The sequence below is a fragment of the Primulina huaijiensis genome, chromosome 7, assembly GCF_012295235.1.
Source record: "Primulina huaijiensis isolate GDHJ02 chromosome 7, ASM1229523v2, whole genome shotgun sequence".
Taxonomy (NCBI): Eukaryota; Viridiplantae; Streptophyta; class Magnoliopsida; order Lamiales; family Gesneriaceae; genus Primulina; species Primulina huaijiensis.
The window spans coordinates 3,949,448-3,977,220 of NC_133312.1; the positions used below are offsets into that span (position 1 = coordinate 3,949,448).

At 35.9% G+C, this 27,773-nt stretch overlaps 4 protein-coding genes and 1 non-coding gene across 12 annotated transcripts; 2 read left to right on the forward strand and 3 right to left on the reverse strand.

Moving 5' to 3' along the window:
• LOC140980485 (protein TPX2-like) lies at positions 1-6,200 on the forward strand. 5 transcript variants are annotated; one of them, XM_073446323.1, is made up of 17 exons: positions 1-399; positions 812-967; positions 2,178-2,267; positions 2,501-2,657; positions 2,897-3,005; positions 3,458-3,514; positions 3,687-3,784; positions 3,904-3,979; positions 4,063-4,122; positions 4,234-4,320; positions 4,502-4,554; positions 4,940-5,018; positions 5,101-5,166; positions 5,243-5,305; positions 5,549-5,626; positions 5,706-5,754; positions 5,856-6,187. In XM_073446323.1, the coding sequence occupies exons 1-16, from the start codon at positions 210-212 to the stop codon at positions 5,751-5,753; spliced, it is 1,467 nt and encodes a 488-aa protein (XP_073302424.1). In that variant the 5' UTR covers positions 1-209; the 3' UTR covers position 5,754; positions 5,856-6,187. The 5 variants fall into 5 exon arrangements, with proteins under 5 accessions (XP_073302424.1, XP_073302426.1, XP_073302423.1 ...); XM_073446325.1 differs by having other exon boundaries at positions 2,187-2,267; positions 5,706-6,189; XM_073446322.1 differs by having other exon boundaries at positions 5,706-6,188.
• A 94-nt stretch (positions 6,201-6,294) lies between these two features.
• LOC140980484 (guard cell S-type anion channel SLAC1) lies at positions 6,295-9,168 on the reverse strand. The gene is made up of 3 exons (XM_073446321.1): positions 8,324-9,168; positions 7,116-7,921; positions 6,295-6,822 (listed from the first exon to the last, which is right to left on the reverse strand). Exons 1-3 carry the CDS (start codon positions 8,843-8,845, stop codon positions 6,465-6,467), a joined length of 1,686 nt encoding a protein of 561 aa, XP_073302422.1. The 5' UTR covers positions 8,846-9,168; the 3' UTR covers positions 6,295-6,464.
• Positions 9,169-10,379: 1,211 nt separating this feature from the next.
• On the reverse strand, positions 10,380-10,575 carry LOC140981881 (U2 spliceosomal RNA). Its single transcript, XR_012176157.1, has one exon. It is a non-coding gene; the product is annotated as a U2 spliceosomal RNA (small nuclear RNA).
• Positions 10,576-11,825: 1,250 nt separating this feature from the next.
• On the forward strand, positions 11,826-26,140 carry LOC140980993 (uncharacterized). 4 transcript variants are annotated; one of them, XM_073447170.1, is made up of 6 exons: positions 11,826-12,005; positions 22,564-24,246; positions 24,349-24,499; positions 24,596-24,743; positions 24,834-25,079; positions 25,673-26,140. In XM_073447170.1, the coding sequence occupies exons 2-6, from the start codon at positions 22,608-22,610 to the stop codon at positions 25,895-25,897; spliced, it is 2,409 nt and encodes an 802-aa protein (XP_073303271.1). In that variant the 5' UTR covers positions 11,826-12,005; positions 22,564-22,607; the 3' UTR covers positions 25,898-26,140. The 4 variants fall into 4 exon arrangements, with proteins under 4 accessions (XP_073303271.1, XP_073303272.1, XP_073303270.1 ...); XM_073447171.1 differs by lacking the exon at positions 11,826-12,005 and adding an exon at positions 21,469-21,668 and having other exon boundaries at positions 24,834-25,034; XM_073447169.1 differs by lacking the exon at positions 11,826-12,005 and adding an exon at positions 21,470-21,668.
• Positions 12,304-13,973, reverse strand: LOC140980994 (probable sugar phosphate/phosphate translocator At1g12500). Its single transcript, XM_073447174.1, has one exon. The coding sequence runs from the start codon at positions 13,850-13,852 to the stop codon at positions 12,797-12,799; it is 1,056 nt and encodes a 351-aa protein (XP_073303275.1). The 5' UTR covers positions 13,853-13,973; the 3' UTR covers positions 12,304-12,796.
• Positions 26,141-27,773: the final 1,633 nt, after the last annotated feature.

The following is a 27,773-nucleotide window of genomic DNA, read 5'->3' on the forward strand; positions in this document are numbered from 1 at the left end:
AAGCTCCTTTCCCTCTCTCTCTCCCAAAAACTGAAAATACTGTGCTACGCACCACAGTCCAAATTTCCATTCTCTCGCGTTTCAAATAATCGATTCTTCAGTTCTCGGCTTTTTCTGAATCCAGTCACTGTCTCTATGCCCTCGGATACTTTGTTGATTCTCGAGCTGAAGTGATTTCTGCACTCGTGTTGCGTGGAGGAAGGCCAGAAATGGAGGAAGAAATGGTGGAGGATGCTGCGAATGATGATATGGTGGAGTACAGTTTCACGGCGTATGAGATTGACCTCGACTATGAGTATGATGCCGCTCGCTTCTTCGACTTCTGCCGAGCCGAGTCGAGTCTGGAGGCGCGCCAAGCTGAAGTCTGGTTCGACTTCGCCGGAAGCTATCCTCCTTCTCGTAACGTTCTTCTTTGTCTCCGCACCAAATTTTTGCTTTTCAAGTCTGACGAGATGTGCTCGGTTCTTTTTTTATGGTTCACACCTCGCGCTGGAAATGGAATTTTTCGGTTTTCATCTATTTTTTTTCCTAAAAATAATTAATTAATTCGGAGTATGAGGCACTGGCCTCGGCGTGACACTGTTGTATAGGGTTAATTGTTTGTTTTGTGATGAAGTCCGTGAACCTCAGAGCGGCATTTTCATCAGCTTGTGATACTGTAATCTGGACTTTTAATTAATTTTTAAACTTTCTCGGTGTATGACAATTAGAAGATTTTGGAGAGTCTTTTCTATCTGTTTTAGCTATAGAATGCTTGCTATGTTATGTGTTAAGTCGAAATTAACTAACCTTTGGCAGTTTTCTTTTGCAGCTTTTGTGGCAAGGTTGGTACCTAGAGATGAAATGTCGATGGAAGATATTAGTATCTCCCCCGGTGCTAAAGATGTCGAGAACATGCACTATTCTGAGGGTGACTCTGATATTGAGGGGGTGCATGAAACTTCTGTTGTGTACATGAACTACCGAGGTTCGTTTAATCATGTGTTCATCAGACATATATTGTTTGCAACAAGAATTACGTTAATAAAACTAATATAGAACCTTGTGCATCTATTAGCTGACTCTTTGTAATGTGGATTAAAGTTTACCTCCAGTGCATACTAATGAGATTCCAAATTCATAGGTTCCTGCCTACAGTTAAACCTTTTTTAGGTGACTAGACGGAAAATTGGTAGTTTTCTAATTCTAGCTGCGATTTTTTTTATTATTAATTTCCGATACACTTGGTGTAATAATTTATCCTTTGTACAATTGTAAAAGTAGCTCAGCATAAGGAATTTCAGTATCTCTGTTAACCAAGAATCACAAATGTATCTGTATATACCACCATGTGATGAGACTGCGTGCTTCTTCCTTTTGATTCAACTTTTATGTGGCATCCACCTAATTTCGAGACCTGCTTAGTTCAAATCTACCAGTTCCATGGCTGCTCAAATGTACCATTTCCATGGCTGCTATAGATTTTTCAACTTGATTGTAACAGGAAAACCTTACTCCTTTTTTCATATCAAAGTTCACCCTAAGCTCACAAAGAGGTTAAGATTTGTAAGGTGTAAGCCGGAGTGCACCTCATATTCTGATATAGGGGATAGAGCTGCAACTTAAACAGATCAAGGAGATCGATACATTATGTTGCTACTCTGTAATCTATTACAATGTGAACATTTAAGCAAAAGATGATTGGGGGGGAATGGGATTTAAGAGTGTAAAATGGCCTGAAAGTTCAGTGTTGGAGATGCCTCGCAGTATTGTTTTTTTGCTCTGTTGTGCTTGATGTAAAGTTACATGCTTGCATATGTAGATCTAGCCAAATCATGTGGTGAGGTATGTTGCCCTCTTGATCATCTCCTTTGGAATATGTTTAATTATGTATCCCTTCATATTGCCAAGGAAGAAGATTTGCATCAGCTTGCTATGGCTTTTTATCTGCTTAGAAAACAAGATTTTCATGCACCTGTCTTTAATTATATAATTTGCAACATGAAGAGTGTTTTAGTTAAAATAGAAGATGTGGTATATTCTCCTCGTTCTAGCATAAAAGGATGGACTGGATAGTGAGTTTTTTTTTGGTTACTTCTTTTTTTTTTCATTCAGATGACAAGACTCTGTCGTTCAATTAATTATATCTTGATATTGATGTTATTTTGTTGACACTTTAATATAACTTCATCATCTAGATGTTGAAGGGCAAAAAAATGGAAACTGCACCACTCTACAAGTTGGTAGCGATCAGAAGTTTCAGGATCCACACAAAAACTTACCCTCAGGTCTTCTTTCTGCCTTGTTTTTCATTTTAATAGAAAAAGTCTCAATTTTATTTTCTGTTGTTCTTCTAGTATTTTACCCATGTTTTTTTTTCTCGCAATTTAGCTCCAAATGAATTGGTTATCCTCTCTAAATGAAGAATCTCGGAAGATCCCCTTGCATACATGGTTTAGACTTTTGTTTTCTGTCATTGACATACTTTTCGATGTCTTCTCGTAATGCTATATGTCTGCAGGATTAACCTTTTATAATCACATGGTGGACAATAGTACATCAAAAACTGAAACCAAGTTGCCGAAGAAGCCATCTTTCCCAAGGACTTCAACTCTTATGAAGCCAACGGCAAGCCAATTGGCCAAGCAAAATGGTCCTTTCCTGACTGGTTATCCTAGGTGATGATGATTCCTCATTAATGCAAAAATAAATTAATGTCTCCAGACTCACAGCACTTTCAGTTTCAGTATTTTGTTTTGTGTTGCCAAGTAGAACTGCATTTTGCTACGTTGTTTGACCTTAAAGATAATCAGATCATTCAAATGTTGAACAATTGTCGGTCATAGGAATCCATCACTCAGGGGCATTTCATGTGTCATGATTGGTTGATGATATATTTTTTTGGTTCAAATTCCAGGTCAAACGCATCATTCATGGAGAAAATGTCCAAAAGCTTAGGTAGCACATCTATGGTTGAGAATCAAGCTGCAAAAAGACAAAAGCTTGAGAACGGTCTTCTTCGCAAGGTATGGATAAATTTCTTGTTAGATAGCTAGTTCAGTTTTTTTTTCTTCACTTGCTTTTTACTGCTCTTTTTTTAAAGATGGATACCTTGATGTCCTGTTATCGAAAGTAATATGAATTTTCATGCAAAAGTTTTAAAATTTTGCCTCTTTTGCGTGAATGTTAATTGGTATTTGGTAACTATTATTTTAAAAGGTGCAAATGGATTTTTCTGGGAATATCGAACATCCACATTATTTTACTTAGATTTAAATTATTTTAGCTTCTGTTGGTGACAGAATCTTCCCCTTCGAATACTTCATCTGTATCGATTTCTCGTCTGTCTTGTTTCTGCCAAAGCTGACGCAGTTTAGGCTACTTTGTCTGCTTGATAAGTTCACAAACAGCGTAGTGACTGTATGAAATTATTTATTTCTTTTTAAGGCTTCTGAAACTTTATCACCTTTCATTATAGGTCGTGGATACAATGCAGCTGCAGCAAACTAGTTATGTCCATAAGGCACCAAATCGGGTTTGTTAAATGTATTTGAAAGAATAAAATAACTGCAGAAAGTACATTGTGCAGCATCATGTCTGCTGTTATCTTCTTGATCTATGAACTGTTGATATATGAAATGAACTTAGGGCCTACAATTGAATTGCGGCAAAGATGTGGATCTAAGTTCTTTTAAATGATTTGACAGGATGGATTACCAGTGGGAAACAGAACTCATTCTAAAGGCAGAAACACAATTCCTAGAGACCCAGATCTTGAGACGGCACGAAGGGCTCTAAGAACGAGGTTGGTTTGGTCAATTCATGCAGCATTTGTATTCTTAAGTTTCTATGCGCTAAGGTGCCGTAGAGTGAGATTTTACTCTAATGGGGTTTTGAGAGTCCTGCTCGATGGTTGAGTTTCAGGTCAAAACATAATAAAGAAGCCGAAAATGGGCCAACATATTTTCCTAGATTCAAAGCTCTTCCTCTAAACAGAAAAGTTGGTATCTTTATTATCTTCCATAAGGGTCGGCCAGTTTCAGATTATAAAATGATGATCAGATCCATATCTTACATTTTCAGATTCTCGAGGCACCTTCGCTTCTTCCAAAGAGAAACTCTCCTTGTCTTACAGATTTTCAAGTGAGTTGTAAAAACAGAGTTCTGTTCAGCATTTTCTTGTCAAGGTGTTTATGTATAATTGAACTGACACGCATATGTGGATGTTGAATTTTCCTTGCGACTTACATTTAGGAATTTAACTTGAAAACGTCAGAGAGGGCTATGCTCCACAGCCCAGCAGTTCCAAAATCAACAGTCACGTGCCAACAATCTGCGAAGGTTGCTAAAATTAATGCAGTCAATTTATTAATGCTATCGACTTATCAATATCAATATGCTTTTCGTTGTTCTTTGAGGTTTTCGTATTGATTAGGGTAGACTTATCCTAAATCTAGTACGATGCACAAACATCAATTTTAGTTGAGATTAGGCGATGTTCATTTCTGTCTAATTGTTGCAGGCCTCACATAGATATACAGTGACCTCAGAGCGTGGAAACCGAGAACTTTCTAGGTAGTACGATGGGATTTTTAGTTTTGTTCTATTTATGCCATGGACTCTTTTACCCTGCGACATGATCATCACCGTGACTTACTTTCCTAGTTCTTGATATGATATTCAGTGATTATTTTATATGGTGGAAGTGACTGTTCAACATTTTTTCACTCTTGTTGATCATTTTCGTAGGTTAGGCTTGTTTCTTATGGTTATTCATGGGCATTGTCATCGTATTCTTATTAACCAGTGCACACTGTTTTCTTCATCAGAATGCCTGTTTGTCAGATCTTTTGATGTTTTAATGTTTTTACTACTTTTGACGTTTGTTTCGGTATTTCAAATGTTTCGTGGCCACCTTTACCCTTTTTTTCACAATAAATGTTTGTGCTTTACTTTTCAGACTCAGCCTTATGAATGCTTCAAAGCCAGAGGCTTGTGGGTCATCCCATGGCTTAAAAGCTCTTTCCCTTAACAAGAAGGTAATGCCTTAGGAAAAAAATGTTAAACCTGTATATTTTTGTAAGCACTAAGGGTTTATTCATATTATTATTTCGGTCTTAGATATTGAGAAGCAAGGAGGATAGTGGAATTTTCCACAATCGTAAGAAGGAATCAAATGTGCATTCGGTAATTACCATGAAATTCCTGTTCTAGATGTAAGTGATGTGTAAAAGTGGAATAACTTGCCTTGCCTACATCACAGGAGTTCAATTTTCCCACAGACAAGAGCTGTCATCATAATCCTCCAATCGATCTATTCAGCAAGGTGAGCTTATGAATAACTATCTGCTTGGTTTCCACTCATCCAGCTCTTTACCACTGCTTCATTAGAACTGTTTTCAAGATGCATTAATGAATTGCTGCTCTGAATTGCTAGACTGTCAGTCCACATCTCCTGCTCTCATTCTTCAGTAATTCATATTACTGCAAAGTAATTTTAATTTAATCAACCAATTGAATCATGGAAGAAACGTGCGTTATGACTTCACAGTTTTCTTTTTGCAAACAGCTCTCTCTTGCACCTGAAACACAACCGAGTACCATTCTTGTGTCCCAACTGGCTCGGTCTACCAGCATATCAACCAAGGTTCCTTGATGTCTTTTTATCATGTTAAGAAAAAACACGATTTTGATATTTTTTTATGAAGAAATTGATTTGTTAACAGGGTTCAAAAGAGAACAGATGGATGGGGTTGCTTCCAGCAAGGAAATGAGGTAATATATGGCCCCTTATAGCTTCACTTAAAAGTGTCATATTCAGTTCTTATGCTTTTGACTTTTGGCTTTCACTTGACTAATTATATAATTCGGCACAGAGTTGTCTTCCTGTTAAACAATGACAGATTAAACAACTATCAAAACTAGAACCAGTGTTCTAAATGGCGGTCGACTAAGAAGCCGCCTCGACCACCCTCGCCTTTGTCTAAAGCAGTCTCTATAGGCGGTCCGAGGCTATACGACGGGCGAGCAGGTGGTCTCGAAATACTCAACCATATTATAATAGCAATTTTGATTACCACACAAATGCTAATATTCGGCATAGGACCATTTTTGACTTTGGATCATTCAGCAATATAATCCTTTTTATTCTTTAATATTTTTTAGAAAAGAACGGTATAACTGGGCTATCTTGTTCGATGTTCAATAAAGTACGTTGCAGTTACCTCAATTTGCCATTGTTCTATGGACTAACGGTTTTGTGCTCTTATGAAACACACAGTTTGAAATGGATAATGATACACTAAGATAATTATAGTAATGACCATATTCGTTGTGACAATTTTTCCTTTCGTTGATTTACATCTTCCAATTCTTAACCTATCAATGAAATGAGGATCCACAATATTTTGTGACCATACATTTCCCCTACGTGTTTCATCTTTTATTGCTCTGATTAGATATTTGACGCCTTTGTCTTGCTTTGCTTATTTCTCGGCTTCATTATCCTTGTCAACTGAGTTGTTTCCATTAGCTGAACCATACGACGAGGGCATATTCTTGGTCCATCGTCTTATATCATACGTCTTTTTCACTGGTTTCTTCTCCCTCCCTACTTTTCTCTTTGTTATGGCGATGGCCAGGTCGTTAGGGAACAATGTTTTCCATACCAAAGCATGAAGAATAGTTGAAAAGAACAATATAAACACCATTGTTGATGACAGGAATGAAAGTGTCAAAGCTAGTCCTTGGCTTATTACAGAAGGGACTTGTTCTGCATATTTGATTGTTGCTATTGAAGCCGTTGTCATTGGAAAGGTGTAGGACCACCATGCCACTGAAAACCTGTCAATACCATAAGATAATAGAAATATATATAATTGTCACATCATAATTCAGAAGTATAATGTTGAGGCTAGATTGTTATAATTTGATAAATTGCATCAATTAATTAGCCCTTTAAGATTATACCGAATTAAATAAACAATTTCTGATGCATTAACCTACTATTAACCAATTTCTAATTTTTTGATTAAATTTAGAAGTCTGTCTTTCTGATGGCAATTTTAAATGTCAATCTACCGACGTCGTTAACAAAACTCAATTATAATAAATTTTTGTAAGATTTATTTGATTACCTGAATCCCCTGAAAAAGTTGATTCTCACAATCAGTGAGCAATAGAGAAACAAAGCGATGAAGTAACAAGTCCTGGCCAAGCAATCAAATTCACCATAAATTGCACTCCATGCAATGCTTGCTGCGGCTGGAGTAGCAATGAACATAGAATAAACAGGGTGCAGCTCCTTAGGCAACACTTCACTTGTAGGTAATCTTTGATACAAAGTCACAAACACAACAAGATAATGTGCGAACCCTATAGCCCACAAGAACTTCCCTGCCTCCTCCCACCCCACTTTGGCTGCCAAAATCGCCCCAACGAAGTTGCCCACAACCGAAAGATGTGAAGAAGGATTTGCAACTTTACACAGACGACGTTTCCCCCCTGAAAGCCATTGTCCGTATATTTTCAGGTCAAGAAATACGATAGGTGCAACGAACACGCACCAGATGACGGGATGCAGTATGTTTGGTGCCACAACGGGTGGAGCACCGATGGCTAAGAACATGCATGCGATCCAAGGAGCGAAGAAGAAGTTGACTCGGACAGGATGGAAGTATTCTCTTTTCACAGCTTCGAAATAGAATATGCATTTTAGTGTGTACGTGATGAATACTAGAAGAAGCACAAATAAGGCTAATAACCAGATTGATAAGTTGATCAAGGGTGAAATGTGAAGGAATTTGGTGGCTGGACTTGTGGATAGAGAAAGCCAAAGAATGGCCTGGCTGCTTAAGCCCAGACATATACCAAAGCAGCCGATAGGGAACCGTAGGAGGAAGGGCCATTTTTCATCCTTGGGTAGAAGTATGTCCTCGGATTCCTGCAAAAGAAGTGTGTTAAAAATTATTACAAGTAAACTAAAACTTTTGGCAAAAATTTCAATGCATCATAAAAAATTATATAACTTAACATATACAACAAAACATAGGCAATAATCTTGTCCCTTTGGCGCAAGTTTTTGTATGAAATGAGACTAAAAAAACTACACGTGGAAGAATTTCGTTTGGGAAACTAGGATGACCAAAGTTGATCTTTTTTTCGTTTCTTCCTTTATATCTGCAAAGTTGGATGAAAGGGTTGTCACTTGTCAACCAGAAAAATATGTTAGTCAAAGGTTTCAGACAGAACTAGGAACGACTGATTCTATGTGTATAATCGAATTAGATATGCCATTGTCTCTTCCGAAGAAATAAAAAACAGACGCACAATTATGTATATACACCTTGATTTGGTCTAATTCAGGTCCCGTAAGAGCGGCAAAGTATCTTCCAGCGGGCACTGTTTCCTCAACAGATTCATCAATCCCACCTAATCCATCACTTTGCTCAACGTTAGTCCCACTGTCCCTTCTAAATGGCAACCTCGAATTCTGCCTAACGATACCAGATCTTGTTCTGAAAATATTGAAGTCCCCTTTCTTTCTTTCTGCACAACCAAATCCTCCAAAACTATTCCCACTTCTTGCCAATGATTGCCTATCCTTTTGCTCTCTGTTGAAAGCCGAAAAACCGGTTTCCAGGGAAACTTGCCTGCTGAAACTCCGGTATGGCCTCTTCCATTCTCGAATTTTGATTGGTTTGTTGAACTGTTTTTCTTCTTTTGCATACCCTGTTTTTACTGTATTATTTTGTTGATGTTCTTGCTCTTCTTGTTGTTCTTCTTCTTCTTCTGGCACCTCATGGATATCAACAAATTGTTCATCAGGGGATCTTGGGAAGGTACTTACCATTTCCATGTTTACCATGAATACTATCTCAACTCCTGTTGTGTTCAAGCTTCACATATCAGTGATCACTATATATTATTGACTTTCGAAAGGGGGATCACGAGAATAAGGATCTCGGAGGTGGTTGATTACTTGTAATTCCGAAGAGAAGTTAATGGTTTCTACTTTTGGTTCCAAAAGTGGCTTTATTGTAATGGTTTTCTCGTGAATGAAAACCGTCTGTGGTTCAGAAGTATGGCAGCAAATACAGGTGTTCCATTTTATCTTCTATTTGCTGTAAAGCTGGGGAAGGGAGTTTTCCATTCCACGGGTTTGAATGCTACACATACAGCCAAGCTTGTGGCAAGAAACATCTTTGAAAGTTATGCACACGGTGTATAATTTATATTTTATAGCTGTGGCCGTTCTTTGTGTTTCATAACATTTTTCTACTTCAAATATACAACATAATTTTCATCTCTTTCATTTATTTTTCTTGTTTCATAATTGCTACTATTAATATTTAATAATTCACGAGACTTTCGGAAAAACTGTATTTGGTGGTATATAAAGTAAACGTAAGATAATACTAGATTACAACACAGTAAATCTATCATTTCATCTTGTTAAGCATGTCAGTTTATCAACAAATTTTGGCCAATGAGGTTTGGGGAACAAGAAGAAGACGTGGTATTATGTTTTTTGGTGTTTCGTTTCCGACAGATTTTTCGTCTCCAATAATGTCATATAAGAATGGCAATGGGTCTGGGTACAATGGAGTTGTCCCGTTTGGGGAGGATTTTGGCATACTAAATGGGTAATGGGCGGGTCTTGGGTCCAATTTTTCAAACTCGTCCGGATATAAAGCGGGTCACGGATCCTATAATACCCATCTCATATTCGACCTATATATGTGCATATAAATACTCTAAGGTTTTAGTTTTATTAATGTCCATTTTGGTTATGTCAATATTTTTTTTTGAGAGCTAATAACTCATTTTTATGTAATTCATTATGTCGTGAAAATATTTTGTTTATTATTATTAAGTGTGGTTAGTTTTCTATTACTTTGTATTTGGAGGTTGATTTATTTTATAATTCAGTCATGTAAGTAGAAAATTACTGTTTTCATTTAAAAAAAATTGGGTCTCACGGGTCTAAGCGATCCCGTTTTGTATTCTGGGTGAGGCGGATTCGAAAAATATTTAACTGAGGTGGGACGAGTAATATATCAAAGTTTTGTTAATGAGACGGATCTTGGGTCTAATCTTGGATCTAACCATATCCATCCCTAATGTAATGAAACGTCTCATATTTTTCGGTTTTTGTTGTATGTAAAAATATCTACTCCCTGATGTATATTTATTTATTTTCTAAAAAAATATTGATTTTTTTAATTATCAACATCTGCATGTCTTGGGCTAAAATTTGCAAGACACGGACACTCATTTTTCTACCAAATTTTTTATTGCCAATAGTATTCATATATAACTTGGTCCAACCCTTTGTCGACTGCCGATTGGTGGCCAAGTCGGGTTAACCGTGATGACATTTTAATTTCAGACTAGATTTGGTGGGGTGCGCCAGGCCAAGACAGTAGTGCAACGCCCAAGCAACGCGCGAAAGCCCAGGCAGCAAGCTACCTTGGTGAGCTTTCCCCCTAAAAAAATAAATTTAATATCGTGTGAGCCATTGGCCCACGTATCAGATATTAAACTGATAAGAACAGATACTACACTTGATCTTAGCCAAAAGGCCGAGAAAGGTATGAGCTTCTTAATTCACGGATTTCCGTTATTATAGGCATTTTCAATCTCCGCTGCTACAGATCTATCGATGTGGGATATAAAGCTGCCTTATCCAATTACATTTCCGTACCATTGCCTATGGGTCGCACCAAAATCCGAATGACACAATTTCATGTATTTCTTTTTTTTTTTTAAGCCCATGTTTTTGGGAATTTTTTCCCCAGTTAAATTTTATCGCAATTCTAATATGGTTCAGTTAATTATTTACGCTGATGAGTGGATTTGATTAATGTAAAAATTCTCGAGTTTTAGCTTTAAATACTTAAAAGAGGTTTTAACTTTTTACCTATTTTTAAATTTTAAATGTGTGACGCATTAAAGTATATATCATATTTTAAAGTTTCCATTTACCATCGAATTTCTGGATGGAATATCCCAATTTATCCAAATTTTGTTACCGATTTTTTGTCTTACTTTTCTTGTGTCTTTAGAGAAGAGGGATTGTAATTTGATCAAATCAAACGAGGTATTAGCATTGTATGTGGGAGCATGAAATTCAGTTTATTTGTGTACTGAAAAAAATGAGATTTATTTAAGATTGCACTCAATCATTTTTTTTAAAAAAAATACCAGTCAATAAATATTGTGAGCAAAAATTGTACAACATATTATGAGCTGGATATCGAGTTGCTATCCTCCCATGTGAACATTGTACCAACGACAGGTGCCAGCAGAGGGAGACCAGAGGAAACCATGAAAAAAGTGAAGTTTGTTTGAATAATTGTCTATTTTTAGCAACATAAAGTAATGGAACAGGCCAGCCTAACATTGGACAGCGCTCTTGAATTCTCTCTTGAATTGGAAATGCAACGGCCAATTTTAAAATCTAAACCAGACCAACTTTTGAAGAACTTTAATGCTCTTGCTAACCTTTCAAAGTTTCCAACAAGATTCATCACCTTTCAGTAAATGGTGATGGTTAACCAGGTGATGTAATTCATAAACTTTAAGACTAGAGAACACAGAAAATTTCAATCATACAGTGAAGTTTGGAATGTCAAGGGTCGCAGGTTACAACAGTGAATACAGATGGACATAGTCAAGTCTCTAGCTTTGAGTTAGCCAAATGTTGTGTATTATCAGAGAGAAAAAAATAAGTAGAAGTGTTACTTCAATCCGACAAGCAAGGGGTGGGAATAGAGATGCCAGGTAGCTAAGATCTCTTATTTGACTTGTGCCACACATTTAGCATCAACAGATAGATTGAAAAAAACGTGTGTTCAACATCATTTTCAAAAAAAGACTTTGAAACATGAACTCAATTCAACATTTTGAAGAAATATGTTGAAGCAACCTGCTCATGAATCTTGCTAGATTATAAGAATTTTCTCGACACTCCATAATGAGAATCCAGACTGCTACCACCAACAAAAGGACAAGATCACAGAACGGTCAGCTTTTTGTTTCTGAGGGAATGATTTGCAGTCGTTTGTTCTTTCATCCCTCTATTTTTACTGTTTAATGTTAACGTCGAAGTCACCTAGTTCCTTCACCGTTTGAACACCAGTGGGCTGAATTAATCCCTTTGCTCCGGAACTAATTAACTGTGGTGGTTATTTGTTGAAAACAAGTGAATACGGATCCCTAATCTTTCATCATTTGATTCCATTTAAATTCATAATCTTCATCAAGCTCAACAATACAAAAGACCAGTAACAAGGGGAGAGTCAAAGTTTAGCAACAATAAGATAATAGAAATGAAAATTCGCATTAACAAGATTAGAATCAACCACAGCTTAGTATAGAAAAAATATGTTTGCAATGCAATAATGATGAAAGTGATTCACGACTGTAGTATCCTCCAGGTAAAGAAAGATAGGTCTATGGCAAAACAACGTTGTTTACAATTTTACTTGGGCTAGTTATAATCAACAATACCAAAAGAATCGAGTCTTTATCCGTGTTCTAATATCGTTCAAAAAAGAACGAATGGAATGACATAAAGGGAAAGAAAAAGAGAAAACTTTATCCTCTTAAACCAACCCATATCAGAACAAATATGTAAAGGAAAGCAAAAGAGGTAGGAGCATTAACAGAGAACCCTTTCCCAACACCAGCTTTCCTGGACAACTAGATTATCTTTACTTTTGTCTTGGAATCGAGCTTTAAATCAAAGGCACAAAAAGGGTCACATTGGTAAAACAAAGATTTCAACCTTATCCCTTCAATTCAACATTTCCTATCAATGAACCGTAGCTTTGGATCTCTTCCTGGCCTCACTGTAAAGAACCACTCCCATTATGGTAACTGCAAATCCGGTCATCCCCATTACCGTTACCGGATTCCTGAATATCAAGACCGATACAACAGCGGCCACCGCTGCCTTGGCATTCCCCAACACTTGCAATGTCAATGCGCTTGTGTGTTTTGTGACCAAGAAATTGGTTAAGTTAACCAAATACGCGATTGTAGCATTGGCAACCAACAAAAACACCATATATCCATCTACACTGGCCTTCTCCACCGTTACTGCCATTACATTTCCTTCTATGTACAAAGTAAATGGCAGCAAAATCAATGCTGCCATTGGAGCCATATACAACAACAAATTCATAGAATGCAATTTTTCACCTTCAGAAGTCAATAATATCCCTTGAACAACAGATTTTAAAGCCCTGCCAGCAGTAGAACCAACGCACACCAAGAACCCAAAAAGATGAAACAAAGGCTCACTATTACTAGCCAAGACAATTCCCAAAACCACAGGGAGAAGGGCAAAATACACCTCAGCAGATTCCTTCTTACAAGTGATCACAAAAGCAAATATGGCCGTAAAAAAAGGCGTGGTAGCCCCAATAGCCTGATTGAACGACACCGGAAGGTACCTCAAAGAAGTATTACCGCAAACAACAGAGAAACAGAATATGACACTCAAAGCAAAGATCTTGAAAAACTGTTTCCTGCTGTGTATTTGCTGGAAGGGCACGATTTCAAGCCATTTAATTGCCAACAAGCTATAAGTAGCACATGACAACATGTGCAGCATGGTCAAGAAAATAGGGTACCTATACCCGTAGAAGCTGAGGAGGTACTTGTTGAGTAAGAGGACACCAATGTTCGAGAAATACCAAGACGCAATAATGGCGGCCGTCGTAATATTGGGAGAGATCAAAGATGCATATTGCTGCTGGCGGATTTCCCCAGTTGGGGTCACCGGAATATCCAAAACCTGATCGTTGCTGGGTTCCAGCCGTGGATTGCTGCCCCTTCTAGTCGTCCATGACTGTGCCTCCACCATTACAAAAGAAGATCACTTTCTTTCACCCAGCGCGCACACACCCACACGAAGAGAAGTGTGCGTATAGAGTATAGTACGCGTTTCTTGGGCGTTTAACCACAATGGGTATTGATCTTCGTGGTGTTAGATACAGTTCATGTATAGTACGCGTTTCTTGGGCGTTTAACCACAATGGGTATCGATCTTCGTGGTGTTAGATACAGTGCATGACTGTAATCCTGAGAAGAGCAATCGTGTTTAAGGGGTTTAGTGTGTGATTCTGACGCTGAGATCTGAGTGTGGGATAAGATTGGCTGATGATGACGAAGGTGTGGTGGTTTGAACTGATTGTACGGTGGAGATTTAGATTTATGAGCAGGGAGAATAAGGACCGTTGGATGAAGATGGAGGAATGAAAATGATTTGAGGCGGGGCCCAGTGAGTGTCGGTATAACAAATGAAGTTTCGTTTTGAAAAATCTCTTCCCCAAATCTAGGTTTATTATCAATTGAATTTTTTTTTCGTGATTCGTTATTTTCGTTAATTCTCAGTTGCGTGTGTCTTTTCTTCTTTTTTTGGGCAATTGATTTTTGACAAATATTTGTGTGAGACGGTATCATAAATCGTATTTTGTAATACTATTTTATTTGGATTATCCATGAAAAAATATTACTTTTTATGCTAAGAGTATCTCTTATTTGGATTATCCATAAAAAAATATTACTTTTTATGTTAAGAGTATAATTTTTTATTGTTACTATAAGTAGGATTGACCCATCTCACAGATAAAAATTCGTGAGACCGTCTCACAAGAGATCTACTCTTGATTTTTTCATCAATTCAATTAATTTATATGGATTTTTTTATCTCAAAATTATTACTTTCATGATAAGTATAAATCATGTTAATTGGTCTCACGAATATAGACATGAGAGATCGTTAGTATAATATTTAATAATAAAAAGATTTAAGATAAACTTCACATATATTATCTACATATATGAAAGCACCAAAAAGTTAAAATGGACCTGTTTTTGTTCCGTTCCCGGTCACAAAAATTTTACGTGTGTTGTTCTGGACCCTCCACCGCAACAAACAAAATAAAGAAACCTGTGGGCCCGGTTGAAAAAGAACAGGTCAGTATCTCTCCCCTCTTCTTTCCTTTCCTTTTTTCTAACATTCTCTTCACTTGTTTATTATTTCCTGAGCTCAGCATCAAGGCCAAAATCGATCTACTCGCAACCGTGAGGAATTCATCTGCCATTTCTGTCGACTTTAGGCTTCATTCGGCTTACTTCACGCTCTAACATATACACAGAAAAACTCCGCATACGCACCTGCTATGGCGGCGGCGGCAGCAACTGCTATCAAAATCGAAAACCCTATAAACCTCTTGAATCTGGATTCGGATCCGACGACGAAAGATGCCTCCTCAAACATCACAGCGACGTCCTCCGAATCAGATGCTGATAAATCGACGGGTAAGTTCGAGGAGGCCGAAGCGAAAACGAGCGATCGAAATTAGAAAATTGAATTATTTTTTCCTTGAATTGAAGTTCTTATTCGATTAAGGTTCATGTTATCGAGTGATATTGAGCAAATGCTCTGCTTGAGGTCATTAGTTTATTTAAGAAGCACAAGGTGGCACACAGGTTATCAACCACCATAATTTGAGCTCAACTTAGATTCTTGATGTATTCGAACATCTGTACTCATAGTCGAGTCTCCAGAGGGAGCTCAAAGTATCGGGGAGTTACATTGCACAAATGTGGACGATGGGAAGCACGGATGGGGCAGGTTCTAGGCAAGAAGTAAAACGGCATCACAAAAACTGAGACTACTTATAAAAAGATTGATATGTTATTAATCATAATGATATACAAGAAATGGTGTGATATTCATCGTTTTTGGTATGTTGCATTGAAGGTATATCTATCTTGGATTGTTTGACAGTGAGATAGAGGCTGCAAGGTGAATGTTCAAGAAACATCACTTAGTAAAGCCTTCTTCATGTCTAAATTTGTCTGAGGATGCTGGTTTGATCTGCATCTGTTGATGTTGATTAGGGCATATGACAAGGCTGCTATCAAGTGTAATGGAAGGGAAGCAGTCACCAATTTTGAGCCGCGCACATACAATGAGGAGATGAACTCCGAGACGAACAATGGAGGTAACCACGTTGAGTAACGTAATTCATTTTTAATCCTACACGCTCGAAATATTGTCCAACTCTTCGCTTTAGACCTTTGAAAAATTTCTTGTTTTGATTCACATGCTGTCCTTGATTTCTCTTAGCTGGAAAAGCCTATGATCTAGATTTGAACTTGGGCATAGCTCCCCCTCATGTCACCAATAGACAAACTCGTAACCTCGAGACGGGAAGTTTTATGCTCGACCTTGGGTAAGAGAAACTGCCTCAAGATGAGGCAATGGCAATTGTTTAGATTCAAATACAGAGTTTGCTTTCTCATGATTTTGTTCTGTAAGCTTGAATGTGATCTCTCATTCGGTTTCTCATTTCTTGCTGCAGAACGCTGAACACCTTTTAGTCTGGAGTGAAGCAGATTCCAATTTTCATCCCATATACAAAGTAGTCCATTTTTGCTGTACCTATCCTTCATTGTGTTATAACTTCACTTCATTCTCAACATCTGTTTTGTGCAGGGAACGATTATAGGAATGAAGGTCATGGAAATGAATTCTTTAGCCAATTGGACTGTTTGGACATCCCCCGATCATTTTCATGGCTATCCTCCCATACCTTTCTTATGTACCGCAGCATCATCAGGATTCGCTAACGCAAGTTTCGCAGCTTCCAATTCACGTAACTCATCCCATCACAACTACTCGATGATATGAAAGCAGCCGCAACATTTTGAGCTTGTCTTCCTCGTCACACCGACTCGCAGAGGATATCCAGAGTTTGTGTACTAAAAATACAAATCCATACACATATGCTGGTAAAAACGCTTTTAGTTTCTGTCCTAAATAGCAAAGCGTTTCACAAATCTGAATATGAATCATCAAGTCTTCCCACTTGAAATTTGCATTTCCAGTCTCAGCACACTGCTGCATTTGGCGATTTTATGGTAAAACTAATGCAGATGTAATCCATTTCTTGTTTCATTGTACTCAAAAGATTTTTGCTAACACCAGTAAATCCATGTATTGAATTAATGTATTGGGTTGAGACAAAACTCGAAATTTAGAGAAATTAGTACAATATCTTAAAAACAAAAGGTATGTTGTCCAACGTTTTCATTGAGTTTAGTATAAATTGTGTAGAATTTACCGCATATACCCCACGTTATCAATGGACTTAGTTAACATTATTAGATAAAACAAACATTTATTTCTCAAAAATATAAATCAAGCATTGGTCCTTTTGTGTATAAACTAATATACTTTTGGTGTTGAAATCATATAAACTAATATACTATTGGGCACGTGCGATGCTTGTAATTTCCAAGTGTAAAAACCATAGTCTAAAAAAGGGTAGGGGCCAATGCCATCGCAATTGATTCTTGGGTACTTGCAATGGAACAGTTCAAAATGAAGGCTGTTTCTCCCTCCTTTTCCTTATAACATAATCATATTATTTTTTGATGTGACAATTCTTACTGTACATTTTTTTGGGTACAACAATTGTCATTTTCATTAAAAATATAAATGTAAATTTTATCAATATACCATACGTTCATGGGAAGCCTGTCTCACTCAAATAAGGTTTTTAAAATTATGTATTTTTTGTATCCACTTTGACATCACATTTAAATGAGAATGTTATTTCCAAACTTCTCATTCTTATATTTCTACCAAAAGTTTCTCATATTTAATTTAACAAGTAATATAAAAATAGGCATAGGCTACCGCTTAGACGCCGGTCGACCGCTTCAAAACAGTGCTAATTGACCACTTAGGCATCTACACGGACTTAGGCGGCTGAAAATAAAAAAAAATATTTTCATTTGAAAAGTTTGTTGGGTTTTTAGATTTAAAGCTCAATTAAAATTTAAAATAAGTTTTTCAGCTGTTTTAAATCAAAGTCCAACGAAAAATTATTATTATTGTATAAATTTATATTAATTAAAAAAATAACAATAATTTTATAATAATTAAAAGAGTATCAATAATTATTATTTTATTTTTAATAAATAATAATAATAATAACAATAACAATAACAATAACATTTTTTTAGCTATTATTTTGAATTTAGTTAAAAATAATGATTTGATTATTAAAAATGATTTCATTTCATTTCATTCTCACGTCTCCATTTTATTGAGAAAAAAAATTGGGTGAATTACAGTCAAATTTAGTGCACGTTGACGAACTAGGGGTCAGCTAAAACAAAGGTCTGATCATTTTTTAAAAATAAAAAAAATATAGCTCAGAGGGTATGTATGATTTCTATTATGCAAACAAGGCAAATGAACTAAGAAATTTGTGACAGATGGCAGGATTATCTTTGTATACTTTTTCAATACTGAGTGACTTATTGTGGGAATTTAATGCAATTTATTTTTTCTCTCAGTCATGAAGAAAATTTAATTAAGAAGATGAAAGCTCAAAGAAAGTGGTTGTCTTGTGTTGTGTTGTGTACATTAGCAACTGACAAAAAACACATGGAAGTACAGACTGAATTTTATACTGAACAAGTTTATTTTTTGAATTATCTAACATTAACCAATGAAATCAAACATGATTTTAACCATTTTTAAAACTTATTATTTTTGGAAAAAATAAACCCTCCTCATTTACATCAGTGTAACTAACAAGTAGTTTACTTCAAATATTTAAAAATGAAGCACAAATTTACGGTCTTTTTTCTCTTGTTTCTATTGTGTAGAAGCATAGCAATATATGATTTTTTTTATATTAAAAAATCATTTTTCTTATTTTCAAAAGCATCCACTGTAAAATGGTAAAAACTGAACTAAGTGTCGGCGATCCAATTATTTTCTGACTTTACCGAATGTATATAATATTGATCACTATTTATTAAATTCAACAAATCCAAATATACATATGTATCTATTATCAAATATTAAATAGGATAAGAAGACGAGTATATAAAAACTCTTTAGATAAAAAAAATATATGATACTGAAAGTACCTTAAATCTGAGCTTATGCTCAAATGACAAATATTCAAATAGATACAATGAATATTTACACTTGTTATATTGTATATATTTTGTCGTCGTCAGTATTTATCGGTGTTACGATAACATTTCAGTAAAATTATTAAAATTGAAACTATATTTAAATTAAAGACTAAAATCGCAAATTCATCGATTAAAAAATAAAAAGAAAACAAAAAATAAAAACTGTGTACATTACGATATTGAAAATATAATTTTCCGCGTAATGAGAAGACTAAACTTGATCATAATACGCGTTGAAATTTATGTTAGCAAACAAGACAATAATATTTTGGTGGAGTTACTATTACCATTTACTAACCCAGACAGAACTAAGATTTAATAATTAACTCTTTTAAATTGTGATGATATATAGCGAGTCATTTTAGGTTGAAGTGTAAACATTTACAATATTATTTAAAAATTTGTAGAAAAAAATTTGCAAGATTGTCATTTTCGTGGAAGTTATAAATGAAAGAAAAATTAGGAGCTCGATCAAGTGATGTGTTTTTTTTCCTTGGATACAAAGGAAAAAAAAAATACTTGCTATGTTATAGTTTCTCAATACCCATCATTTGCTAATTATATGTTCAATATATCAACTAAATTCATTGGAAAACAATCTTTATTGTACATGTATCGACTGTGGACATTTCAATACAACTATCTATTTCAAAAAGAAGTTGAAGAACTAATAAAAAGATTTTACTCCAACTCAGTATGTACAATCATCTTACGAAGAATACTTAACATGGAATCAAAGCGCCTGCTCCTGCTAAACTGTGCGACAAACATTGAGACAACTCTAAATACCAACGAGCTCCATCAAAACAACCATGTACATTAAATGAATAATAAAACATTTATCTTATAGTATCGAAAATACTTAGTAATAGTCCATGTGTGTAGACATATTATAAGTTTTTGATTACGCTTGATCAAATAAACGTATATGAAAACTGCTCCCCCACTTTGTTACTTTATTTTCTTTATAATACATCAACCACCTCTATGTTAATTTCTTTTGCTTACATGTTACTGACCTGCGTTTTCTTCTTAATACGAGTTCCAAACAATTTCTATTCAGATACTTTGATTTCTTTTATTAGTTTCTCGTTGTAATCATCTATTCAGCTGTCCTGTGTATTAAATTGATTATCATGTTCAAATATCTTAAAAACTCAAAATTACAAAATTCATAAATACATCAACTAAATTATCAAGTAAAAAATGTTATATCTATTGAAATCCTATCTACATTAACGAGTTTTCAAAGCTCTTTGATTACACTAACATTTTAAATGTTCTTATCGATTATTTAATTGTTCATATTACAACTAATATTTAAGTTAAAGTTATCACATTCGTAAATCCATTAACGTTAACCATGTCATTAATTGTGGCACCCTTACAACCACTACCCTGATTTAAATATGGATGCTCTATTTTCGAATTTATAATTACCTATTTATGGAGTAGATCTATGATTAAATTTTAAGATGAACAAATATTTTATGTCCAGTTTGAGACTTGTTATTAAAATTCTCTTATTTTAATACCAATTCAATATTTTTCCTAACTATTTTCGATTTTATAAATTCTTTGTTTTTTCATATTTTTTTACTTTGTTAAGCACAATGTCAACTCGAAATACTAATAATATGACTATGGATATAAAAGAAAATAAAAAATTACAATAATCAAAATACTTATGACTTTTAAAATTAAATTATTAAATAAGACCTACACAAATATGAACACATGATTAGTTTGTCTAAAGACAAATATAAATATTCATATATTGAACTATAAACCTGAGTAAGACACCTCAATTCTTGAGGTGCCCCTTACCTAGTATAAAATAATGGATCGATGTAAATAAATTAAGGAAGACGCAATGGCCCCTCAAAAAACATGTAAGCATAGTTCCTGGACAATTGTCAAAGTACCAACACTATGACGTACAATATCGTAATATAAATATAAGAAATTATAATTTATTATATAATCAGAAGCGTGATATATTTAGTCATGTAATTAAATATAATTATATTTTGATAATTAAATCAATCAAATGGTCTTAAAATTTAAGCGTGATATATTTAGTCATGTAATTAAATATAATTATATTTTGATAATTAATTCAATTAAATGGTCATAAAATTTAACATTATATTATAACTAAAATTTAGTTATGTAATTAAAACGAGAATAATTAAAATGAATCATTTACATATAATTAATAGAACTATAATTAATTCAACACAAAAACTTTGGTGAGACGATGTCACATATCAATTTCGCGGGTCGAATATCTTATTTGAGTCATCTATAAAAAATATTAATTTTTTATGCTAAGAGTATTACTTTTTATTATAAATATCGATAAGTTTGATCGATCTCACTGATAAAGATTCGTGAGATCGTCTTACAAAATACTCTTCTTCGTTCATATAAAAATGATATAGTTAACAGGATATCGATAACTGGATCCGCGCGCCAGCCAATTTATTGTGGAGTCGGGTTTATCTAGGCTTTGTCATATCGATTGGCAGTTCAGCTTTGCGGGAATTTTCTTTTTCTCCATAGTCGTCTTCCCTCTTCGACAATTTCGTCTCTCGTACCCCATTCAGTTGCTGCGGTGATTTTGCTCGTCTCTTCCAGCAACATTTGTTGGGTGGGCTTGAATTAAGGCAAGTCTTCCAAACGGGGGAGGTTGTGTGTTTGTCGAAATATACATATGTCGTCAGCAGTTTGATAAAATGCCTGAACGAGGAAGTACTCCTCAGTTATATGAAATTGAGTAAATGCTTGCCATTCGAAACCCTCTTTGCTTTTAACTGGATTTGATATTAATTTACTTTGCTTCGACTATATTTGTGCCGCCCATAATTTCTTGGGCTTTTACAATTGAAAGTGGTTTTTGTTTTTCACTTGTCTTAATCCCGGAGTTTTGTTCCCTTTGAAATGTTTTTACATTTTGTGTATGCCTGTAGATCTTTTGACAACATTTTTAACTCTCGAGGCGTTCTTTGTAAAAGGCTAAAAGCAGATGCAATTTACATATATCAGTTCTTTAAGTTTGTGAATTTCGAATGCGTAATGCTTGTATAAATTTTTTGGTCGCTAAAACAGAGAGGCGTGTGTTGGCGTTACCTGAACTTGGATTTGGTGAAAAGTACAGCGAAATGATCTTAACTCTGGTTTTATGTTGAAAATTTATGTTGTACGGCAATTACATATTGTTTATTTATTCGTCTTAGCTGATGCAAATTTTGATCCGGTTTTTAATTTCTGGTCACTAATATATTTCATTGCCGGTTATGGAGGAAAGATAAGAGTTCTCAGTTTCACCCCCTTCATCTTTGAAAATATCGACATCAGGACAATGAATAACATCCAAGTTGATTCTATATGGCTATTGCATGACTCACAAGCTAATATTTTGCAGATTAAATCTCTTGTAATTGCGCGTGCTTCAACATTTACTCTTATTTAGAAAACAAATATATGACAGTAATCACAGACGAAAACCTATGTTCTAAGTTTATTTAATGAAAAATTTTAAATTATTTTTGCACGTTGTAGGTATTGTGGTCAAGGATACTTATTTTCACACTTAAGATCTTCAAATGGCAAAGCAGTCTCAATATTTTTTCCTTGAAGAATGGCTGCGGAATACCATCATAACTGATAACAAGAAGAGTGGTTTGGTACATCCCTCTTCTTTCTCTGCCCAGGAAATAATTCAAGCTTGGGCTGATATCAGAGATTCACTTCAACGTCAATCCTTTAATACTCATCACCTCCAAGCTTTAAAATTACTCGTCAGTTCTCAAGCATCTCTTCACGTTGCAGATCCACAAGCTAAACTTCTCCTTTCTATTTTATCCTTGCAAAACCTGTCTTTGCCCCAAGAAACTTATCTCCTATTCTTTAGGCTTCTTTATATTTGGTTGAGGAAATCCAGACAGTCTTCTCAGGTTGTTGAATCTGCTATTGACATTTTGTTGCACCTTTTATCTTTTCAATCTCATTCTGACAGAAGCCCCCTTTTCTTATCTGAAGGGATTCTCCTCCTAGGTGCCATTTCTTTCCAAACTTCTTTAACTGATAAATCCAAAAGGGTCTGCTTGGAGTTTCTTTGTAAGTTACTGGAAGAAGATTGCAGAGATATATTATTGTCTGATGAGCTTGTCTCCAATGTTCTTGCGGGGATTGGTTATGCTCTCTCCTCTTCCATGAGCATATATTTTGGAAAAATTCTAGATATTTTGTTTCGAATTTGGGGTCAAGAAGATGGCCCCTCTGGCACTATTTCTCAGGGCCTCATGCTACTACATTTGATTGAGTGGGTTCTTTCTAATTCCTTGAGGTCACAGTCCTTGGATAAAATTGATCTCGTAAAAGGGGTTTTAGAAACTGTTATCCATACTCATTCTTCATTTGCCGTAGTCATGGCTGCAGCTGGAACATTGAGAGCTATTAATAGATCTGGTCTTAGTGGTTTTATGCATCTTGCTAATGCTGCTGAGGGACGAATTGAGATCTTGGCAAGAGATTTGGTTTCTAGAACCGAATGTATTGGCCATTCTGAAAACAATCCAAAACCTAATCTACTTTTGCAGTGTATAGCACTTGCTTTGGTTCGAAGTGGTTCTGTCGCCTACCGCGATTCTCTGCTTGTGTCCCTTTCATTGGCACTATTGACTGAAGTATTTCCTTTGCAGCGAATCTATGATAAAGTTGTCAAACTCCCTAAGGAAAATTTGAATTTGGTGCTTAATGAGATCGAAGAACATATTAGTAGTGTTATTTTCAAGGAAGCTGGAGCAATAACTCGTATTTTGTGCAACCAGTATGCCTCAGCCAATGAGGATACCCGGGGTTTTGTAGAGAATCTCATTTGGGATTATTGTCAGAAAATCTACTTGTGGCACCGACAGGTGACACTGGTTCTTCTGGGCTGCCAGGATAAGCTGATCAGTGAACTAGAGAAAATTTCCGAATCTGCTTTTCTCATGGTAGTAGTTTTCTCCCTAGGGGTAACAAAACACAGGCTAGACTCAAGAGTAAACCAAGAAATTCAATTACAGATTTCAGTGAGAATATTGATTGCATTGTCTTGTATGGAATATTTCCGCCGAATGCGTTTGCCAGAGTACATGGATACAATTAGAGCCGTGATTGTTAGCGTTCAGGAGAATGAATCAGCTTGTGTCTCGTTTGTGGAGTCTATTCCTTCATATGATGATTTGATACACAATCATGGTATTAATTTTGATCTTTGCAAGTAACCTTTGTTTTACCCATTTTCTTATCATCAGCTGTCAGCAATCCTGCCGCCTATTTTTAATACTGCATGCCTTGCAGGTTCTTCCGAAATGGCGAAGCTGCGGTCTGTCTGGTCCACAGATGGGGTTCAGACCGCTCGTATCATATTTTATATGCGTGTTATTCCTACATGTATTGAACAGTTACCAGCCCCTGTATTCAGGAAGGTTGTAGCTCCGACCATGTTCCTGTATCCTTTGTTGGACCTCTAAGTTTTTAATTGTATGTAAACTTGTCAATATCTAATTTTTATGGCCATTGGTTCCTTACATATTTATCTCGTCAGCTTTTTGGGACATCCCAATGGAAAAGTTGCCAGATATGCGCATTCGATGTTCGTAGCTTTTATATCTTCAGGTAAAGATCCCAGTCAGAATGAAAGAGATTCACTGAAGGAGCAACTCGTTTATTATTACATGCAGAGATCTCTAGAGGTATTGAAACTCTTGTAATCCACATGCTTGTTGAAATTGACTTTAGTCATAATTAAGGTTTCTGTTTGGTCAATCAAATTGGCAATATAGGCATTTCCTGGAATTACACCATTTGAGGGAATGGCTTCTGGAGTTGTTGCTCTTGTCAGATATCTTCCTGCTGGTTGTCCATCTATATTTTATTGTATCCACTGTCTTGTGGAAAAAGTTAATACCCTCTGCAGTGCAGTCAACCGTGAAGACATTGATCTTTGGAAGCACTGGGAAGGAGAACTGGAACCTTCAAAAAAGGTGCTAGATCTGCTTTTACGACTACTCTCCCTTGTTGATATACAGGTAGAACTAAAATTTTATGCTGTTTTATTGGATTGTGCTGGTGTTGTGTCAAAAATTATAGGTTCTGTTCACATGCTTGGTCTCTCCCCTATTTTACTTGTAGATTTTGGTGCTGGAGAAGGTGTGGTTAACGTCCCATTTGGTTTTTAATCGTAATATAATTACATGTAATTTAGAATGAGAGCATCTTCTTGTGAGATAGTGTATGCAATTCTCGATTCATCTCTGGTTTTGAAAAGTTATTTGAATTAGACAAATCGTCCTTGGTTCAAATGTATGGCCGAAAATAGTAAAGTTATTTATTTACCAGAAATGAACATTTTCATCTCTTGATGCAATGCCTTGTTAATTTCGCTGATCAAGAAACAAATTATGAATTAATAGCAAGCATCTTGAGGTAGGCTTTCAATTTCTCTTTATCATGTTGTGTAAGTTTGTAACTTAGGATCTCGATCCTGGCAACTTTGACTTCAACCTTCGAGTATTATTAATTGTTACCTTTGTTTCGTACTTTCGTTCTGAAACTTCTACCTCGTTTAGTCAGTTTATTTTGGCCTTCAAAGGTAGTAAAATCCAGAGATTCCTTATTTCAGGTTCTCCCTAGTTTAATGAAGTTGTTGGCCCAGCTGATTGTCCAGCTACCTGTGAATGGACAGAACATGCTCCTGAATCAGTTGTATCAACAAATTGCAGAATCTGATGATGTTATAAGGAAGCCAGCATTGATTTCATGGCTGCAGTCTCTGTCTTACCTTTGTTCTCAAGCTGTTGGCAAAAAAGAACCTGATTTGGTTGGAGAAATAACCTCACGGCTCTAGGCATTGATGTGCAATGACCACATCACCATAAATGACTTCAGATTGAGATTTAGGAAGACAAATTCATGGTGGATTATACTTGGTCCTGTTTGAAGATTACCTTGTTTTATTCATTAGAAAAGCATATTAGCCCAAAGATGCTTAACAAATTGTAGGATTGGATGTAGTGGTTTGAAAATTCTTGTAGGAATGAAACAAGAGAAAGCACTGCATGACGTGGAGCACATATATCTAGGCTCGTTCTAGAGCAATTGTGATCTTTTCCTATTAACTTCATGAAGATCTGGAATTTCTTTGGAGTTTTCTGTTATGGGACTATACAGGGACGCCCTTCCATTTTTTGGTAGTTGGGATCAAGCTAGGGAACTTTAAGGTCAAATTTGAATTCTGCACAGGAAATTTCGCTAGCCAAATACACCCCCAAAGCGCTAGTTATCTGTGTACCGTCATCAGGGACTCCAACTTTTACGTTGGGGTTATTCAGGAAGGAAACACCTGTCCAAGATATCCGCGTGGAAACACCTGTCCAAGATATCCGCGTGAGGGTTCATGGATGTGAAGTCTTTTTTCCCTTTTATAGGATTAGTTGAAAACTTGGTGGTGTTATTTTGTTGCAGCTCGTAGCCATTCACTTTGGAGTTGACATCACCGAGCGCACAATAATTTCTCCATTTTTAGGACCAAAAAAGTATGGGATTTTTGGAGCTTGGTGGTCAAGAATGTGACTCATTTTTGCATGTGGAACCTGCTGATATACAACCCAGGCAAGCACACCCATTTCTTATTTCTCAATCTTCGAGCATGCATCTTCAATTCTTCATAAATGGGAGATTGGTGTGGAATGCAGTAGAAAATAGACACCATAGTAGACGTTCTTGGAAATTACAGGTGTAACGAACTTATAATGGTCTGAAATGTAAACGTCGTTTTTGTGGTTAAATAGGAACACTTTTATAGGCTTAGCCGTTCTATGGTCATTCCAATGGTCCTCGTATGTCATATCCCATGTTCAAGTTGCCATCCTCAAGATCCAGTTCAGTGAAGTAAATTATGATTGCTGCTCCATTGATCTATTCGGTTTGTCATTGGCAGTCCATGGCATATCATTCTCCCAATGCCAATTGAACTAAAGCTTGAAATACCTGCTATGTCGAATTTGCCTTCAGCCTGCTCTTAGATTTTATAGAGAATAGCCTCTTCATGATGGCACTACGAAGCAGTCTGCACGAGCAGCAAGAAACTATCAGCGCCGAGTTTAATGTTGATCATGTGCAAAGGTAACAGTTCCCATCTTCCGTAGCCTTTTCTGGCTCCTAGCAGTGGCGTGGATGTGCTGTGCAAGTAGTTTTGTCGGGTTGAACTCAATCTTGAAATTCCCTCTTATCCCATTTACTTTGTATTTGGTGAAGTTAATTTTTCAAACAAAGTTTGGCATAAACATATAACATTTTATTTTGGTGCCAAGTGTATAACAAATTACCTTTTATGCTCTTGTGCTTATATCCATCCATGCCTATCCATCCATACCTACTATTTGTGAATTTACCATTTTGGTCTCATTTTTTGTTTTTTCCCATCACCTTCCCAGTGTTGTTTATGTGAATTTATGGTAGGATCATCAATTTCAATTAGCTAGGTCTAATAAATGGCTTTGACTACTATAGTCTATAAACATTGTTGTATTATTACACATCCATGTGTAGTTTACGTATAAACATGATAATAAATAGAATATTATTAATTAACTATTTGTTTAGCCCAAATAAATGGGTCATTAACCCAACTTGCAGTTGTTTAGCCAAGGTCTTTGAAGCCCAGGAGCTACAGCCCAAACAGATAAAAAGCCTAAGTGAAATTATAGTGGCCCAATGAAGAA

What these genes read in the sequence shown, in the direction of transcription:
- LOC140980994 (XM_073447174.1), bottom strand. Translation starts at nt 13,852, where the DNA reads ATGGTGGAGGCACAGTCATGGACGACTAGAAGGGGCAGCAATCCACGG.
- LOC140980485 (XM_073446322.1), top strand. Translation starts at nt 210, where the DNA reads ATGGAGGAAGAAATGGTGGAGGATGCTGCGAATGATGATATGGTGGAG. An exon ending in GGAAACCGAGAACTTTCTAG is followed by an intron (nt 4,555 to 4,939) that starts GTAGTACGATGG and finishes TTTACTTTTCAG; the next exon opens with ACTCAGCCTTATGAATGCTT. An exon ending in CTACCAGCATATCAACCAAG is followed by an intron (nt 5,627 to 5,705) that starts GTTCCTTGATGT and finishes ATTTGTTAACAG; the next exon opens with GGTTCAAAAGAGAACAGATG.
- LOC140980484 (XM_073446321.1), bottom strand. Translation starts at nt 8,845, where the DNA reads ATGGTAAACATGGAAATGGTAAGTACCTTCCCAAGATCCCCTGATGAA. An exon ending in CTGAATTAGACCAAATCAAG is followed by an intron (nt 7,922 to 8,323) that starts GTGTATATACAT and finishes CTTCTTTTGCAG; the next exon opens with GAATCCGAGGACATACTTCT. An exon ending in AACTTTTTCAGGGGATTCAG is followed by an intron (nt 6,823 to 7,115) that starts GTAATCAAATAA and finishes TGGTATTGACAG; the next exon opens with GTTTTCAGTGGCATGGTGGT.
- LOC140980993 (XM_073447170.1), top strand. Translation starts at nt 22,608, where the DNA reads ATGGCAAAGCAGTCTCAATATTTTTTCCTTGAAGAATGGCTGCGGAAT. An exon ending in TGATTTGATACACAATCATG is followed by an intron (nt 24,247 to 24,348) that starts GTATTAATTTTG and finishes CATGCCTTGCAG; the next exon opens with GTTCTTCCGAAATGGCGAAG. An exon ending in TCTCCCTTGTTGATATACAG is followed by an intron (nt 25,080 to 25,672) that starts GTAGAACTAAAA and finishes TCCTTATTTCAG; the next exon opens with GTTCTCCCTAGTTTAATGAA.